The sequence below is a fragment of the Monomorium pharaonis genome, chromosome 7, assembly GCF_013373865.1.
Source record: "Monomorium pharaonis isolate MP-MQ-018 chromosome 7, ASM1337386v2, whole genome shotgun sequence".
Lineage (NCBI taxonomy): Eukaryota > Metazoa > Arthropoda > Insecta > Hymenoptera > Formicidae > Monomorium > Monomorium pharaonis.
Window position 1 is genome coordinate 17,336,012 of NC_050473.1, and position 20,085 is coordinate 17,356,096.

At 30.1% G+C, this 20,085-nt stretch overlaps 2 protein-coding genes across 12 annotated transcripts; both read right to left on the reverse strand.

Annotated features, from left to right (window-relative positions):
- Positions 1 to 420: 420 nt before the first annotated feature.
- On the reverse strand, positions 421 to 8,605 carry LOC105827884 (serine/threonine-protein phosphatase 4 regulatory subunit 4). 4 transcript variants are annotated; one of them, XM_012666081.2, is made up of 16 exons: positions 8,468 to 8,605; positions 6,649 to 6,899; positions 6,436 to 6,509; positions 6,122 to 6,228; positions 5,690 to 5,919; positions 5,427 to 5,549; positions 5,244 to 5,347; positions 4,394 to 4,585; positions 4,166 to 4,324; positions 3,911 to 4,093; positions 3,388 to 3,834; positions 3,212 to 3,323; positions 2,843 to 2,882; positions 2,697 to 2,710; positions 2,323 to 2,368; positions 421 to 1,610 (listed from the first exon to the last, which is right to left on the reverse strand). In XM_012666081.2, the coding sequence occupies exons 1-16, from the start codon at positions 8,512 to 8,514 to the stop codon at positions 644 to 646; spliced, it is 3,096 nt and encodes a 1,031-aa protein (XP_012521535.1). In that variant the 5' UTR covers positions 8,515 to 8,605; the 3' UTR covers positions 421 to 643. The 4 variants fall into 4 exon arrangements, with proteins under 4 accessions (XP_012521535.1, XP_012521533.1, XP_012521534.1 ...); XM_012666079.2 differs by having other exon boundaries at positions 421 to 2,081; XM_012666080.2 differs by having other exon boundaries at positions 2,637 to 2,710.
- A 3,227-nt stretch (positions 8,606 to 11,832) lies between these two features.
- On the reverse strand, positions 11,833 to 19,976 carry LOC105827883 (piwi-like protein Siwi). Of its 8 annotated transcripts, none has more exons than XM_036290045.1 (13): positions 19,791 to 19,976; positions 19,582 to 19,645; positions 18,510 to 18,647; positions 17,015 to 17,044; positions 16,252 to 16,324; positions 15,956 to 16,069; positions 15,282 to 15,490; positions 15,007 to 15,192; positions 14,765 to 14,932; positions 14,191 to 14,464; positions 13,668 to 14,041; positions 13,136 to 13,544; positions 12,329 to 12,969 (listed from the first exon to the last, which is right to left on the reverse strand). In XM_036290045.1, the coding sequence occupies exons 3-13, from the start codon at positions 18,597 to 18,599 to the stop codon at positions 12,329 to 12,331; spliced, it is 2,568 nt and encodes an 855-aa protein (XP_036145938.1). In that variant the 5' UTR covers positions 18,600 to 18,647; positions 19,582 to 19,645; positions 19,791 to 19,976. The 8 variants fall into 8 exon arrangements, with proteins under 8 accessions (XP_036145939.1, XP_036145938.1, XP_036145935.1 ...); XM_036290042.1 differs by having other exon boundaries at positions 19,582 to 19,713; XM_036290043.1 differs by having other exon boundaries at positions 19,582 to 19,719.
- Positions 19,977 to 20,085: the final 109 nt, after the last annotated feature.

Consider the following 20,085-nt stretch of genomic DNA (forward strand, 5'->3'; position numbering starts at 1 on the left):
TAATTTAAAAGCTGCTTTCTATTTAACATAATCAATGTTAAAAATTGATACATTAATAATTCATGTAAAGCCGTACAGGCAAAATTTAATTAACGTTAATATATAATAAAAATTTGTATTCTCAAAACAATTCTTATGTCAAGTTTTTTTAAATAACTTGCTTACAAGATTTGATTTTTTAATCTTATATCTCGTAACAAATTATTAATAATATTCTGTGTTAAGATATGTGATTTTAAATTTAACCAAAATATTAGCAATGCATACACACTGTACAATATAGTTTAAAAGTAAATAAAATAGATGAGGCTCTATCATGTTATCGGCATTGAATATTAAACATTATACACTTAATTACAATGCCATACAATATTTACTGCAAAATTCGTTGCGCGAGATAAAATTTTGCTAATAAAAAAATTTTTTTTGTACACTACATCACAAGCTTTACTTAAACAAAGACACTTGAAAGAACATGTTACGTAGTCTTCTATCGGCTTAGACCTCTCATTTAGACCTCTTAATTAAATTTATAGTTGCATACATCGCATGCAACTATGCATAAAGCTCATTTTTTATAATCGCTAAATGCAGTTGTGGAAGAATTGTAGAAAGTATGTGAAACGTAACAGAATTAAACATTTTATAATTTTTTCATTAACAAGTGAACAGGATATCTCTCCCTATTTCTTGGTGTTATTCCTGTACTACTTTGTGCCGTTTGAGAATGTAATAACATCCTACATAATTTGTCGACCTCTTCGTCACTTGAACTAAATCTATTCAAGTGTCTGTCATTAGCAGAACTTCGAGAATCATCACAGTTCTCAATATTAAATCTTAATCGCGATTCTACGTGTACAGGGCTAGATGCTCTGGTGGCAGGTGCGGTTCTGCTACGAGATTCAACGTTTCTCAAGGGAATTTTGCTAAGACCCTGATTATGATTCACGTCTAATGTTGAGAAATATCCTTTTATAGTACGACGTACTGTAGGATCCTCCAAACTGTGACGTTTCACGATTTGCTGCTTTGTTTCCTTAGTATCCGTAAGCTTCAAACTAAAATTCGTGGAATGACGTTTAGTTCGATCAAGCGTGCATTTAGAGTTAGTGAACTTTAACTTGTCTTTATCCAGTATCAAAGAATTTCTCTTATATTTCTCATCTAGAGATCTCTCTTGGTTAGCGTCCCACCCGAATCTAGTTCTTCCATGCGGAGCGGAATATCTTTTAGTCCTCACATCAGTTTTAGACAAGTGTTGATCACTCAAGTTTTCCTTCATCATGTTACGTTGTCGCAAGCCCTCTTCATAATCTATTGAAATTGAAGTAATCCTCGACGAGTCACTCTCGCTCCTACGTTTCATACAATCTTCATACGAGGAATCTTCGACAGAGGAATGTCTCTTAAACTTCCCCTTATCAAAACTCATGCTGCTTCGTCTAGACCGAATCGTAGTATTTACTTGCCTCCTTGCGGCAATAAAATCTTGTAAATGCGGAATTTTTGATGAACTTTGAGAAACGGAGAATTCGGAGGTGGGCATCCTGATACCAGCGTCTACCAAGAATTCATCTGACTGCATCACGGATATTTCCGGCATGGAGCTAAAAGCCCAACAAGAATTATAATGAGCTGCGTTTGTTAATGCTCTTAAAGCGGCGAAATTCGGCGCTCTATCCTTGTCGCCAATGTTAGTAGAAAATTCATGTGAATAATCTCGTGTTAGTGGAGGATGTTGTTGCGTCTCTTGCTTATTTTCTTTTACAAGCGACAGGAAAAAAGATTTGGTAAAAGTGGAAGGACTATATTCGTTCGCTTGGACTGATTGTTTTCTAAACATCAAGTGATCGTTGTCAGTATCGTAATACGAATGGCAATAGGAGTCACTTTCATACTCTTGTTCACAAGCATCCGGCAATGTCAAGAGAGCTTGGAAGACTGCTAACTTGGAGCAGCTACATTGCGGTTTAGGCGTAATATAATCATTAGATGATCCATTCACAAAATTAAAATGCGATGTATTAGTATGAGAGTTGAAATGTCCCACTTTCTCCCAAGGTTGTGTTAGTTGGATTCTGTTAGATACAAAGCAGACGTAACTTACAATTTGACTAATTCATTTTAGTATATATTAGTACATATTAGTAAAAAAGTTTTTAAATAACAAGTAATATAATTAAAGTATATTTAGTTATCCATATAATATTTGTTAATCGTAAAATTTAAATGCCTAAAACTAATAATGTTAACTTCAAACATGCATTAATTTTATATTCTTTAAAATTACATTTCTTTTTAAAGTTAAATTCTCCTTACCTCGTTTTTAAGCTTTCGATTACTTGGCGTGAAGATGTAGTTCCATCTGCAAAATACGATTATTTCAGATAATTATTAATAGGTATTACAATTAATTTTATTAATTTTTTTCTTATTCAGCTAAGTTTTGACTCGTATTTATTAAAATCCGTTTAGCTAATTACTTTTTTCAATCGCTAAAACAAATTGAAATTTTGTACTTTGAAAAAATGCTCGGAAAATTGTTCGGGCTTGCAAGACAGGTGACAGGATTACTTGGATACAAATTTCCGCTTCTCAACTTCTGTTATTATTAAATAATATGAGTTGCTTACATTTAATTAATACCGATTTTGTTTCATGCATTGCTCCTTTATTCTGCATTAAATGCTCACCTTTTGGCTGTGATCTGAAATAAAAATTTATATAGTTTTAATAGATAATAATAATCATAATCATAATAATAATAATATGCAAAGATATAATAAGTTTCTACATTAATATTTAATAAATTACTATATATAATTAAAATTAAACTTACAATCCTCTTGTAGAACCATCAGTTCCTGCTCTTGTCCAACCTAAACAAATATTATTCAAATTCTCAGCAAAGATTCATTTCTTTTTAATAATTAATACTATCGTTAAAATTTACAATTTTTAATTATCCATAAAAACTTAAAAATTTTAACTATGCTACTGAATAATGAAATATAAATTATAATCAATTAAAATACATTTTGCGATCAAAACAAATTATGTAAACTAGAATTAATAACATAATATTTGTGTAAGCATGGTCACATATTTCGTAGATAAATTAAAAAATTATCTATAAATGTTTTTACTTAATATTGTTCAAACGCTAAACAGCCATAAAATATCACTAAAAAAATATACTTAATAATACCTTTCTTTACATTTCCACTTGCTGCCTTTCCTGCACCTATATTAGACAACTTCTTTTCTTCTTCTAACTTTTTGGCGTCCTCCACATCTTGTCTGGTAAGCTTTGTTGTTAACTACAGAAAAATGATATTCAGAGAAATAATATAAGTATAACTTATATATTCTTAAATTACTTACACTTTGACCTTCACATTTGACATCCATTTTGTCTAACTTCTGTGTAACGTTTTTTAAAATAAATAGTACGTCTCTATCTTTTTCATTGTTTACTAGATGTCTCACAACCGACTCTAATGATGTTAGTAATTTTTTGTCGGTAGGCATCCATAATTGGTTTTTAAGTTGTGGCAATAAAGATACTACTTTCATTCTTATATTAGCTACAGGATCTTCAGCCAGATTCAATAAAACATTGAAAAAATATTCCTTAAAATATGTAGAAGAAAAGATTTCTAGCGCTTCGACCATCATACGAACAAACATCATTCTCACGTAACAATCAGGATTATTAGCTAAATCTGTAAAGATTCTACTACGCAGTTCTGCCCTTTGTATAGATTTCGTATTGTATCGTAGAAAAAGAAGAAAAAGTGTTCCTGCAGCAAGACGTACCGGTATTGGTCGCTGAAATTTCAGAATTAAATTTACATATTTAACCAAAATGTACAAATTTAAAAGAGAACAAAAATGTTAGACTTACCGCATGTAAAATTCTGGAGAAAGTCATTGGAACAAAGTATGAATATATAAAATCACTAGAAAAACATTTGGGTAAAATCTCTAGCTGCGCATGCATTAATGATGCCAATCTCCAATTGTGCGTGCCTGCAATTTCAGCCTCACATTTTAAAAGAGCTTTACCTATTTCCATTAAAGAAGAATCCTGCAATAAATATATTATTTTAAGAATTATTTTAAATTATGATACAAACTATATTTAAAAAAATTAAATTACCATTCTATCTGTTCCGATAGTTTGACTTTCGGCCAAACATTCTAGCGTTAATCCTAAATGAGGAATTAAATCTTGAAGCACTTCCTCGGAATCATCTTTTAGCAATTTTATGAAATTTCCTTTTATTCGTGCACCTCTTGATCCTAGAACTTTTGCTACCTACAAATAATTGTTTTATTATATACATGAACGTTATTGCAACTTAATAGGGATAAGATTTAATTTTACCTCATGAATCCCACATGCAACGGTTTTCCGAACCATATAATAATGATCACTTGTCAATGCATCAAATGTTATAAGTATCGCATCTACATCTTGTGGAGAGTTTGATACAAAAATAAACATTGCTGGCAAATTAAATGCACAGTGCTTTCTACATTCAACATATCTTTCATCTTGTGTAGGATTGCTGCTAATCTATAAAATTAAAATATTAAATTAAGGGTTCTGACCCCTCATCACAGCCATATTGAATTTGTGACAACAGAGACTAGAAATGACAAGTTGGCTATCTAATTTTTGCGCTTGTGTACATTTGTAAATAAAAATAAATTTGAATAAAATAACAAATAACCTCACTTTAATACACTTCTAAAATATGAAAAATGCCATCCTTTTTCCTTGATAGTCAATAAATACATAATCGTAAACTAAATGTAATACAAAGCCGATTTTTGCCTATCATAAAAAGAAAAAATCTTCATGTATAATAGTTGTTATAATTAATATTCTTATTGCTAGCAGTTAGTTGCTAGCATTTTGAGGATTTCATAAATACGTCACAAATTACAACACCAGGATACAATAAATAATTACGACATGGCACAAATGCAAAAATTAGATTGTCAACGTATTATTTCTCGCCTTTGACGTTGCAAATTAAATACGGCTGTAGTGAGAGACCAGAAGTCTTAAAGAATCTTTCTAGGTCAATTAGGTATATAATTTATAGATAAATTTATAAATTATTTTTAAGATATATATTATATATTGTACATTAATATGTATCGCAATAAACAAAGATTTAATACATATATTCCACATATTTAATTTATAATTTATAATATACACTCACAAACGTGAAAAGTGGTTTCTCTTTTTTCAGCGATGGTATTCCCATTTGTGCAAGTTGTTGATAATATTTTATGAACCATGTTTTCTCTGGCATTGATAAACATTCTGAAATTAATTTATCATATATAATTTATTTATTATCAAATATGCTGTTATAAATATAAAAGATTATAATGCTTCTTACTTTCTAGGCCAAGTATAAGTTTTCCAAATTCTTGCGCTATTACACATATCACATTATCTTCCGATTTAGCTGCATTTTCACATAGCTTCTTAACAAGTGGGGCTATTATATTTTTTATTGTATCTGTAAATAAAATGTTTGAGTTAATTTTTTTATTTTATTTACAAAACCACCCCCCCCCCTCTCCTCTCTCTGAATGTCTGCGCAATTTTTATCCTATTAAAATCTAATCTAAAATAGCTCTATAATATATAATTACTCACCTTCCTGAAGATGAGGTAGTAAATATACTATTGTCTGTACAGTGGCGTATCTTACACTGCTCTCTTCATCATTTGCTAATTCTACAAGTGAAGGTAGCAAAGCAGCTTTTACAGACTCAGCACCTAGACCTTCCGCAACAAAACGCAACTGCAAACAGATACTGGCTCGTACTTCGCTACTTACATCCTGACAAAGGGAGTGCACTGTTGGTAGAACTTCCTTCTGTATCCTATAATAACAATTTTTAAAATAATTATTAAATAGAATGCCTAAATTATAAATTATTTTTATTTTTGTAGAACTTAATATTTATTTTTATATCATAAAAATATAATAAACAAAATTGTATGGTAAATATTTTTAGTTCTTTTATTAGATACATTAAGACTTTTTCTAGATAAAAATTAATAAATAAATTCGAATGTACTCACATAGAAGAATCGAATCGTGTACAAATCTTCCCCAATAACCTGCTGCATGTTATCCTGGAGTAAATCGATTGTGACAATTGCCCTTTACTTATAGTCAATGGAAGAATCTGTATGTGAGAATGTTCCATTGTTATCATTCATCCAAAAGAGTGCTATACTTTATTACATTTACAGTATACATATTTTTTTTAATTTAACATTAATTTTATTTTTGTTTTTTTATAGATTGTTTTTTATATGTACACTAAATAAAAGTTTTTAAATAAAATACTTTCTAAATAAAATATTAAATACATTAATTTTTTTGCTTTTACCTGTGCTCTTATGACTTCTACCGGCAGTAATTCTATCACATCCAGTAAAGTCTCCAACCATGCATGACAGATAACTTCAACATTGAACATATATAATAAACATTTAAAAAATGGTGTACAATCAGAGTTAATTCAGTGTATTGAAGGTCAATTATAAAGTATTGTATTCCAAAAAGTAACAATTATTTTTATTAAGAATTTAAATGTGTTCACCTGGGTCACGACTCTCTAGGGAATTTAATATACTTTGAAGGAATGTCTGACTAAAAACATTATGGCTGACAAGCTTCTGCTCTAAAATTGTTTTGAATGTGGACGACGCTGCTATGTGAAACTCAGTTGATGCAGTAGCCAAAGACTGCTGCATCTTAGGTACCACTCGAGACATACATGATTGCGAATCAGTGGCAAGAAGACTTGGTAGACTTTGTATAACACTAAGCTTCTGAAGCTCATCTCCCTTCCTAAAAAGAAAAAAAATGTTCTTTTTTCAAATAACATACCAATATTATTAATTGTTGTAGTTTTTGCGATACTCAATCACTCTCAATTTATATAAGAATATATATAAAATTATTGTCTTGAATATATAGTTGATACATTACATAATCAATGATTACAAATCAGTTATTTTCAGCTGTTTTTTTGCATTAAAAACTATATATACATTCTATTATTATAAAATGTAGTAGTTTGTATTTTTGTATGTGAAAAAAAATGCTTTTATGCTCTGTAGCTGCTAGTAATGCTTTGTAATGCTTCATATGCTTTGTAATACTTTGTAATGCTTGTAATTTAAAATAAACCTACTTATTTAATAAACAATTAAATCAGCAACTTGAGAACTTAAAAAAAGCTATTGATAACAAAATAATTTGATGTTTATTTAAAATAAAATTATAATAGACATTAGACACTAAGCGAATTTTATTCGTTCTCAATGTAACTATGTAAAAATATAGAGCAAAGGTTAATTTCTTAAGTTCAGTTACTAACGAACAATTGCATAAGTTTATAAGTTTTTGCAGTAATAAGAATTAAACAATCAACAATAAAGAATACATATACTTAAAAATATAGTTTAAAAAGTACATATATGTAAACTTATGTATAGATATATATAGTAAGAAGCATCAAACTACATATGTAAATTGTTTCTTTTTTTTAGATTTGTTAGATCTATTATGTGTATCTAAATTAACAAAAGAAGGGAAAACAGTGTCAAAATTGCATCATTCAGTCGTTTACGAGTTCAATTCCAAACATCCTGACAGAAGTTGAATTGATCATGGAATTTGGTAAATTATTTGTCCATCTCAAAGAGAAACAAGAAGTATTAGCAATAGACCAGTTCGACAGACGTAAACATGTCTGCGCACACAATTCAAACTTTTAATAAAACTTACATAACATATTTGACTGACTTGGCCTTTCAATTCGACTTGTCTAACACGTTTGTGCACGTTTGCCAAGACTAGATTTTTTGTTCTGCTAAACTAGGGTGCACTCTGTACTCAAAGATGAAATAGGGGTACATTTGAAATTCAGTTAAAACGGAAGGAAGCTTTAGTTGCGATCCAGCAATAATAAAAAAAAAGAAAAACAAACCCGTAACAAACAAAAATGTACAGGGAACCATTGCGCGACGCGCGTGAAGTTAACCTAAATGCACGAAGGGCGAACCTCTGGCAATCCTGACATTGCTCACGACGCTCGCGCGAGGAATGTCGTTTTTAAAAGGACTATAATTAGCGTGCCTAAATTACAGCAGGACAGCGCGCTCCTTGAAAGATCGCGTCGCTATTTTTAGAGGGAGGGGAGAAAGCGTGCGCGAGACAAGGGTAACAAACTTGACTTCCGACAAGAGGGTGAATTCTCGCTCGATCTGATCTGATCTGATCTTAGATTCTCAGGAGCAACACGTCGTGAACGTGCGACGGAGAGGACACGGACACGCATGTAGAAAAGGGGAGGGGGAGGGGGAGAGAGAGAGAGAAGGAAAAAAACAAGAACGCAATCGCCGGGTACTCACGGATCGAGCGCGATCTCGCACGGGGTTTCATCTCCCTCTTGCAGCATTTTCGAGGCGCATCTTACTCATCAACTTATCGCGAGTACGGTGGCGGTGATTGATCAATCGCGGCCTGGTAGGAACACTTTACGTGAACGGCACGCGCATACGCGGTCCCACGACATTACGCGTGACCACGCGCGAAAACGTGAATGACAACTGAATGGCGGCTATCGATCACGTCCGGTTCTCGCGGCTGTGCGTATCTACTACACCAGTATTACGCGATTGCGCGCGCGCGTCGAAGTGCTCTGACGACGACGCAGATGACGAACCGACGCAAACGCGGTCCACGTACTAACTAGGCGCCGCGATAGATACACGCACGTCGCCGTGTGACGCATCGTCGTAGTGATGAACACACAGCTAGTCGAGGGCGCTGTGTTGCGTAATCCGCTGTTATGCGGGGTCTACAATGGCAGCAGGAGTGATGGAGTAAGGAGTAAGAGTAACAATTGACCAATTAAAAACCGGGAGTAAACGAAATGGGCAATCTCATTTTATATTTCTTACTTCTTACTCCTACTCCATTACTCCTGCTGCCATTGTAGATCCCGCATTACTCTCCGCGCGGTACAAAAGATGATTTAACGATCACGTCACCCAGCAATCCGATGCGTTGGCCCCGACCGACGGATGCATCGGGGGAAAAGAATCTACGCACAAATCGATCGAGTATTCCCCGAATGCGAACCGGAGCGGAGGAGGAGGGAAAGGGAGAAGAATTGGGATACTCCGAATGAAAGGATTATCGTCTCGCCATCATCGTCAACGGCTAATTTATAAATTGCTTACAGTGCATGAGAAGAACGAGTTTTTTTAAATTCAAAATTCAATTACAATTGAACTGATTTTCTTTAAAAACTAGGGAAGAAACGCATTTGTTCGTGCTGGATGCGAAATTCAAGTTATTTCTGCTGACACAATCTCGTACTTTTTTTTTTGTTACTATAATATATATTTAAATTTATATAAATAATGTATACAAGGTATATATTTTTTATCGATTTGCACAATAAAAATTTGTAAAACTATATAAAATTGTGAAAAAACTAATTTATAAATTCATAAATTAAAGATTTAAATTACTTTTCAATTATGAATTCGACAGATTTAGGCACAATTCCACGACTTAACGAGAGTTTAATTAATATTGTCCAATTCAAAGGCGAATTTATCTTATATAAAACAAATTTATCTATTAGACATGGTTAAATTATAGTGGAACTGGGCCTTGACGATTGCCAGATAAACAATAGATTTATCACGTACACTATTACATTAGAGAATATCCGCTACCTTGGAAACATGCTTATGTCTGCGAGATTTAATTAATGCTATACCGACCTTGTTTCGGCAATCGGAGGCAAATTACGCATTTCCGATCAAGGTAAATTTAACAAGTCGATTCTCATTGAAGCAATCTACATAAAACTGCTTCTCATATATAAGTTCGAAAGCATTAAAAGCTTAATTTTTAGGATCACTGGATGGTTAATTAAACTAAATTGTTAAAAATCGGGCATTAGCAATCAATAATTGAAGGATTTTCCACAAAATCAAATTTTAATTTTTTTCTTAAAATATAATTAAGTAATAATTAAAGCTCTATCTATAGTTTTATTTTTACATTATGTTTAGAAAAAAATTATCATATTTATACCATAAACAGTTTGAAGTTTTTGTTGCCTTAAAATTTAACTTCTTAGATTTAGATTTTTGTAGGAAACCTTTCAATTTTAAATATTTATACAGAACCTGACACTGGGAAAGACGATAATGGCAAGAACAATTTAAAGAAAATAATATTTCATAAGAGCCACTTTTAAATTAATGACAGATTATTTTCACAATGAATTTTGTTTGATTATATCGAAATTTAAAGCGCGTAATTTACTTACAGAAGGATATGGAGCGCCCTGTCTATAGGTCTTTTTTCCAAGCTAACATCCAATAAGTGCTTTCGCAACTGTGCTTCATTCTAAGAAAGGATATTTAAATGAGCTCGACGAGGCGTGAAATTGAATCGCATTGATGTTTAGCATTAATATCAGAGAAAAGTTCTCAAATGCTGACAAGTTTTTTTCGGTGAAATTTATACACACGCAAGTGAAAACGGACGAATAAAAACGTTAATAAATATTACATACTCTCACATCAGGTAACGGTTTATCCAACTGAAGACTCGCAAATTCTTCAAATTCCATGATTCCGTGTCCATGCGCCTCTATTTCTCTAATCTAATTTTATATAACCTTCTAAACACATCACACATTCTCTTCTCGAGAACAAAAGATGTATTCATGTTAAACATAATCGAAACGCAAAAATTCATAAACGAGTAGAGAAATTGCATATTAAATTTTAATAAAAAAAAATTTTTATAGAAACCATTTATATTACAATCTAAATGATACATGATTATAGACTTGTGGTTGATTAAAAAATTAATACTTTATTATAATTAAATTAATAATTTTTATCTGTGAAAAAAGTGAACAGTTTACGAGAAAAATTTATTTCCTAGAAATTTTTATCAAGGTAACAGCAAAAAGAATTAATCTTTTAGTCTATTAAAATTAATGATTATTTAATACTTTTTATTTAATAAGGAATGTCCAGTTTATATCAATAGAAGAACAAATTAGAAGAAACAATTTTTTCTTCAATACGCTTTTACATAAAACATACAATTGATATAATTGTGTTATATATTAACCGCTTAAACTTTTATATTGGCATTTATCATTTGAATCAATGTACACATTTGTGCACATTGATCACATATGAACATATTTGTGTATGTTCGCACATTGAAATATTCTTTTACACAGTAAAATAGTTTGTATTGAGTTTACAACAATCTTATTAAATCAATGATAAAAAAACTAAATCAATAATAAAAACATGAAACATTGAAGTAATTTTTTAACACAAATATATCTTAATTGTTTATTAATATTAGTGGTCTGTTTTAGAATAGCCAATATTATTGATAAGTGAATATTACTCTACAAAACTAAATGAAATATTCAAATCAAACTCTAGAATTTTCTCTAAAACTACTTTTACAAAATTATCGTTGTTTGATTATTTTAAATTATATATGTATAGTTTTAAAAATCGTAAAAAATATTTGACAACTATCATATGTATGCAATTAATTTAAAAGTTACTCACAACATTTGAATACAATAAATTTTTGAATGAATATTGAAATCTTTGATCATTTTTATCATAAGCTATTATACTGATAAACTATAATAAACTATATCATGTTTTAAATTATTTATGAAAATGCGCGTTTTATAAAATCATACTACAGATTTGAAGAAAATTTCCATTCTATTTCAAACCATAAAATAAAAACTTAAAAAAACTGCAACTTAAATCGCATTACTATATTCTATATTATATTTAGATTAATTTTTCTTTCTCTAGTGCTGTTAATACTTCTTTGGAGTAGCTCATAATACAATAAACTTATATTTTCCTAAGAAAATACAAATTATAAAAATATAGACATGAATGAACACAAGTAACATTTTCTTAATTTAAATTGTAGATATACATATATCATATTTAAAGATGTTCTCACAAAATATTTCGCACACAATATATCGAAAATTGAATAAAAATTTGTTTGGTATGCTAAAGTTTATTATTTACTAAATCGTGCATTTTTGGAAGTGTACAATTTAGTAAATAATTACAATATTAACAAATAACGTATCCATATTTTCTGAAAAACTTCCTACGTTAGATTATATAAGAAGTACATACCTGAAAAAAAATAAGTCATGAAAAGTTTAATTGTTTTTGTTATAAGAAAAACAATCGATTTTCCAGCTGTGAACTTGGGGGCCGATGAAGAAATCGTCCCACTAAGAACGATAACTTCTTTGCGTAATGGCATGGCGCTGGTACACGAACAGTACTTGAGCAATTATAGTATATATGAGTTAACTTAAAAGTAAGAGTTTGAATCGTGTCAGCATCTAAACCCGTATTATCGTAGATAACGTTATATGACGTTGGTGAAATTGTACCCTGTCTAACCTGTTGTGATACAAGATAAAAGTCGTATCTAAGCGGATTCGTTATAACATCGTCGACAACTGTACCAATCGGTGGATTATTTTTATATTTGAAAAGTCGAACGTTAATTTTTTTCGTCACGATGATAAAGATCATTTTAAAATTAGGACCATAATACATTTCCTCAAGCTTCTTTTTCAGCCTTTCCACTTCAGTTTCGTAAACCTGACGAACCTGACCTTCACTGACACCATCACGATAGATAACAAGGTGCATAGGTAAGGCTTTATTATAGGAGCGATACGCCATCACAGCTTTGGATAAATTTACACAGAGTTGATCTGCAAGATCTTCACTGCTACTATATAAACTAATGGAGCTGAAATATCGCGTCAGTCTTTGATCTACAGTTGCTACCATAGCCACTAAAATTACAAATCAAGAATTATTTAATTTGCCATTTAATACTCATGATTAAAATATTATACAATTTAACTTTAATTTAAAAAACATGTAAAAATAAGAATTAAAATAAGATACTATAATTGTTAAAATATAAAAACAAGCATATTGACACTAAAGGATACTTACAAAAATCTTTGCTCGTCGTTCTTGAATCACGGCACACGTCAAAACCAATAGTCATCAATCCCTTTAAATCATTGTCGATCGTCCAAGGAGCGCCACCCAATTTACAATTCATTTGAATTGCTACTTTTGTAGCAATACTCATTGTATTTCTTCCATTTAAATTTTTTTGTAGAAAAACTTGTGATGGTACAGGTCTATCTAAACAACATTTTTTCTTAATAGCTGCGTAACGATCAGTCCGAGAATTGCTCACTACGCAGAATATTAAATCTGGAGCGTATTTACTAAGAATTGTTTCAAGCTTCTCAGTATATGCGCTTGCTTTATCATCGTATAAAGATTCGATATGCGGGTCCTCGACTCTGAATGATATACTTCGCGACACGTTTTTTATCATTTTTACAAACTCCTGCAAAATTTTAGATTTAAAATGTTTTAAATTAAAAAAAAAAACATACATTTGTTAATATATGTCCACAATTTCATTGATATATTTTATTCCATATATTTATATTCATTTAATGAAATTTACCCATGTCATTCCTTCACTTCGAGAACTTGTGATTACTATCCAGTTTCTTAACTCCTTAGAATGCAATAAATATGCTCTCTGCATATCCCGTGACCAATCTCCTCTTTGATTAAAATTACCATGTTGTTGTCCTTTATTAATGGTGCCATTAGCAACCGAAAGTGGAATATTAGGCAATACCCGACCAGGAATCTCCACAAGATTTCGTTCCAATGTCATATTCCAGTCCTGCAATTCTTGAATGACTTTTGGTTCTCCACGAAGTCTATGATTAAATCTCATAAGTTTTTCAATACGGGATGCAGGTGCAATACAAGTATGATGAGCTAAAGCTTTCATAAGGTGGAAATTTTCTTTCATACTCTCAGTCAAACCTATAAGAAAAATTTTATTAATACAGAATTTATCTACACACAAAAATTTATTATATAGAAAACATAAGTTACATGTACAAGATCAGATGTTTACATGTAATATTTATTTATTTAGAATAAAAAAAACATTTATTAAATACAAGATATACCTGTAGCACGACATAATTCTGGGACTAGGTACACTAGTTCTTGTCCTGCATTTCCTTTACGTTTGGTCTTCGTAACCAACATTGGTTGCGTAGGATTAGTAATTTCTATTTTATATTTTTTTCTATAGTATTCTTGATAAGATATATGTTCACCATTTTTCATGGGAAAAGTGGAAGCAGGACATGTTTCAAAGTCTACATCTTCGATTTTGTACGTATAATTATTGTAGTCCGTAAGAACCATAATTCCAAGAACATAACTAGAGAATTCAGCCTAAAAATGTATAGATTATTTTTAGAATAAACATGTAAAATAATATATTAACATATAATTTGTAATATTTTTAAACAAAAAATTTTGTATCAATTTGAATTTTTAAAAATTCATCAAATATATGTATATACAAAAAAATTTTTTAACTAGAAAAAATTTAATATTCTATTTTATGTTTAAAACTTTCTCTTATGTGTTAAATCTAATATATTTATATTATATTTTATATAACTTTTTAAAATAGAGTATGGAATAACACAAAAAATACAAAAAATATCAAAATAAAGAGCGACATCTTACCTTATAGTTATCACTGCGTCTGCGGCAATCTATTAATATATGTAACAGCGTTTCTTGACGCATAACTTTATGTGATATTTCTGCACACAGTAGAACATCATTTTCATATTGTCTGATAGATGTAATATAGCCTGGCCACAATTCCAATCTAAATTGATTTATGATCACCTACAATGACAATCATCATAAGAATCGTTAATTTTATTTGAAATTAAGAAAAAAACATTAATTTTTTTACTAACTTTATTATTAGCGTCGTAGTAATCACGGCCCACCAGTTGTAAGCGCAAATATTCCAAACACTTCCTCATAATTATATTAAAAATTACAACAAAATGTGGATCCTCTGGCGACAATGGTCCCACGAAACATATTACAATATTGACAGGTACATTATCGGATTGTCTCACTGATGTAAATTCCATTTTCTGAAATTTTTCACAAATATACTTAAATATTCTCAGCCGCGCATTTTAACGCGCTTGTACAGCAATAGGAAATATATTAATGTATTTACATCTGGTAAACGGGTACTTGTATATAGGACAGTGCCGTCAAAAATATATGGTCCAACTTTATCTTTATGCAACTTAAGCATGCCTTTTCGAATAAATGTACGCATTTCTTCAGGTTCGAAATCAACCCGATACTGATATAAACGCCAATTTGGTACAGTAGGTAATTTGAAATGATTAGATTGCAGCATTGTATGTTCTCCAGATGTACCTAAAAATTGATATAAATCAAATGTAAAAATGGTCATGTTATATACAAATCTTTTGCTATATTGGTTTACTGATATCTCCAGATAAGTGACATTCAAATAATTGCTGAATCGTAAAAGATACAAAAATATATCGCGATAAATTTTACTGTTTTAAAAAGATCATCTTGTAATAGACATATTTTTTTAGATGAAAAATGTTCCTGAGATCCAAAAAATATTCTTTATTTTTTATCACTTTTTTTAGAATTCCATTAAAAAAAAAATTTTTTTTTAGGAGTATCTCGGCTAAAAGAAATATATGTCTACCATAAAATATCCCTTTCAAAACAAAGTAAATTTTACTTGAAACTTTTTTTTCGTATCTCCTACACCTTAGTAATTACAAGCAGCACTTGTGTAGAAACACTGTACAAATTATAACACTTACATACCATCTTTATATTGCATCCAGATGTTATACTAACCTTTTTTAGTTACTAAGGTACTTGGTTTACTAACAAAAATAGGCTCCAGCTTACGTCGACTACGTGTCTCTTTTGTCGAGCCACTTTCACTTTTAATCTCACTTTTAATTTCACCTTTAATCATTATACAAAAACTATTAAAAACTTTGACTACTAAATTAAATTGTTTTATATATATATATATATATATATATATATATATATATATATGCACGCAACACAGGCTAATGATAACATTAACCATTAAGAACAATTAAATGATAAAAGATTACGATAGACTTCCACAAAAAACTTACTTTCTTCTTCTTTAATTTCCATTGGTACATATTGGGATGTGCTCGGTTGAGGATCATCTTCTTGCTTAATTTTCTGTTACAATAAGGTGTATCTATTTATGTCCTTATAAATTTTATTTAAATGTGTTAATAAATATAAAATTCTCAAAATAAGCTTATATATCCAATTATAGTCCTCAATTAAAGTTATATTTTTCATTTATCTAGTTGTATTTAAAAAAATGCTTATCGGCATCAATATTATTAAATATCACAAATTAAATTGGCAATCCATTTGCAACATTTTTCTACATCAGTTTGTATTTTTAAAAATGCTCATTTGCCATAACTTAAAAATTGTCATTTTTTACTTTACTAGAAAAAGATTCTTATTGGTATTATTATAATAAATGTTAGGATTATTATTAAGTTGATTTAATAATATTATTTTACTATTCATGTTCAACTTATAATTGGACCTCAAGACTGAAAATTTAATCAGTATGTAGTTTGAACTTAAAAATGTAAATAAAAATATATAAGAATATCAGCTCAAATCATTAAATAGGGGAATTATAAGTAGTTTCGTTTCTTTTCTCCACATAACATGTTGACTTAAAAAAAATTATAAGCAAAATAAAATTAACAATAAGTAAAAAGTTATTAACTTTTTAACGTTATTATTTAAATTTTATTTATTTACTGTCTAACTCTGTTTTAAATATTTCAAATAAAAAATATATTTAAATAATATTCAAATTAAAAATAATATAACAAATCATACTTTAACAATTCCTCTTGATGGTGCTCGTTCCTGTAAAAAAAAATATATATATATATATATATATTCAATTACAAGATATAAAAAGTAGAAGTGTGTTAGCGTCTAATCAAAACTGGATTCTAAAATTAAAATCAAATTTTGGTTCTTAAATCAATTTCGGTCAAAACCAAAACTTTTCTTTAATCAAGTTTAGTCAAAAGTTTATAGTCAAAAATACTTTTGTTTCTAGAATCCAGGCATGCTTAAAATTTAAATTGATATTCACAAATAATATAATACCTAGTAACTTATTGGAAAATTTTTATTGATACCAAATAAGTAAAAATACTACATCAATCTGTTAAAATATTGATTTTATATGGATTTTATTAACATTATGACTTGTGACTGACATTATAATTATGTTTTTAAATTGTTACTTTATAATATACTATTCCTAAACATTATAATTACAATGTAAAATATTACTTCTTAATGTTTTACTCAAATACTTTTCATAACGAAATTGTATACAACATTGTATACAACATAAATTGTATACAGCATACAATAAGAACTACATATTTGAAAACATTACTTTATAAAATATCACTGTAATAACGTTGTTTCAATGTCTTATTTAGTATATATTTTTTTTGCAACTGCCAATAATATACATCTCAAAATAAATATCTTTTTATTGTTTAATTTATTAAAAACATATTTAAGTATTTATTTATTTAAAAGAAGTATTGTAACTCCTCTTTGTCCATAACTGTAAATACATAAACTCTAGCAAGAAATAAAATCAGGCGGCAAGACAAGATGAACAAATTTAAACCAACAAAAACTATAAACATACAGTTCAATGTCAAATTTGTTGTGCTCTACTTACATGCTCATCTGGCATTGCCGCTTAATATTATTTCTTTGTTGAACTTCTCATAAAACTTATATGACTTTCTTTAAACTCTAGCAAGACAAAATACAATAAATTTCAATTTCTATAAGGACTGAAGCCATTACAATCATTTTTGGCTAAAACTAAAACTCATATTTTAGAGTCAAAATCAAAACCAAACATTTATAATCAAAGATTAAGAATAATTATACTATACATCAGATAAACATATATAAGATGTCATTAAAAATCTAAATGCTTTATCATACACATCAAGTTAATCAGAAAAAAATTTTAAATAGAAGAGTATTTGAAACAAATATATTAAATTAATAAAAAATATAGTTAATTTTAGATATTTAAAGAGTAAGAGGGAAAAATTATATCAGTAAGGCCCAACTTTCACAACTTAATTTAACCAGAGTTTAATTACAAGAGTAAACAAAAGAATTTATTCCATATAAAACAAATTTTTTTTGACATGATTAGCTCAACTTGCGGTTAACCTAAGTTATGAACTGAACCTAAGCTATAATATTCATTTCTTGGTTCTTTTTCTTAATTTGATATTTAAAAAGCGGCAAATATTTTTTTCCCTTATTATGTGTTACTTACCGACTCTGAGCCTCTATCGTATGGTTTTTTACGATACGAGGTAGAGGTAGAGGGTTCATCAATATCATAACCTCTCTCTTGTTTGGACATTTCTACGATTTAATGCCGACAGCAAAAAATAATTAGTAGTATTGGTTTCTGAAAAATAATTTAACATATAATGTATTATGTTTTACGTTATTATAATTTATTATGTTTCCAGTTTGAGTTAAGCAAGATTTATTCGGACAAATGTTTCGCGTCATAATTTTAGAAACTCATCAGAGAGAGTTCAGCGTTTCTCTGTGATTACAAAGGACTATAAGATCACGTTACGGATCTTGCGGTTGTAAGTACTTAGTCACTAAGAACTGATAAGAAAAATCCTACTTAGGTCTACATCAAATTACTGTAAATTCACAATTTCTCGTGATTTAATTATTTAATATTAAAAAAATTTTCATATATTATAATTGCAATATTTGTTTTAACATGCAAATAAAATTATAAACAGAAAATGGATAAAAATAAACAAAAAAATACCTCACATCTTTAGAAATAAGTATTTATGCCTCGCGATAGAACATATTCACAATTTCAAGTTTCATTAAAAAAAAACTTAGAATCATCTAAACACGTAGTATCACTTTATCATGTGATGACGCATTATTTCTTCGAGTTAAAAAATGCTACATTTCCGTTGTTTTGAAACGCTAACAAAAATCAAAGAATACCTGATGATTCTTTATAATCGGATCTATATCTCACGACAGAAAAATTTAATCACACTTTCGCGCACGCATGATGAAAGGACGCTATCGCTAAAGGACAACGATTACGAAACTGTTTAGTCGCCCGATATCGCTGTTTCTATTTTATTGCTGTGACGAAGATTAGCTCCGATTTCTCAATGTTCCCGTTCATTTTCACAGGCAGAATTAAGAATCGGGAGACCAAACGAGCTGTCTGCGGTCTCTCCCTTTACTTGCACTGCTTATTTAGTTGCAAATCATATTACCCGGGATTATAACATAAAAATAAACAGCCTCGCGTCAAATGTCGATCTCCGAGAATTTTCTCACATGCCGCCTACCTTGTATCTCACTCAGTCTCGGATTAAGATTGTTTTCCAAGATTCTCGGAATTCAAGAAATATTCTGTAGTCAGAAACACGTGTAAGCTCAACACCATCGAGAAGCGTGCCAGTTCAACTTTAACGACGCATCTACGGCTTGTGATGCCTATTGTAAATACCTATCGACAAATCACAAATTCTACGTATTATATCGGATTTTATCTTACTTGACCAATAACGGGTGTAGTGTCATCCGGAAATGGAATACGATTGGTCCCAATCGGTTGATCGGAGGAAGCTTCCACAGGATCGCTGACCGCACAAATCGATGCCACTCGTGGATTTCGCTTCGTCGGCGTTTGCTTTGAAGATCGCGTACCCCGGTAAGCGCGCCAAATGCGCTAACGTGTCACAATAATCGATGCGGGACGCGCACGATGCGAATCGGAGAGTCGTCGTACTTCGAATGAGAGGGAGAAAGATAGTCGAAGCGAATCACTGGAAAAACGGCGGGTAGATCGC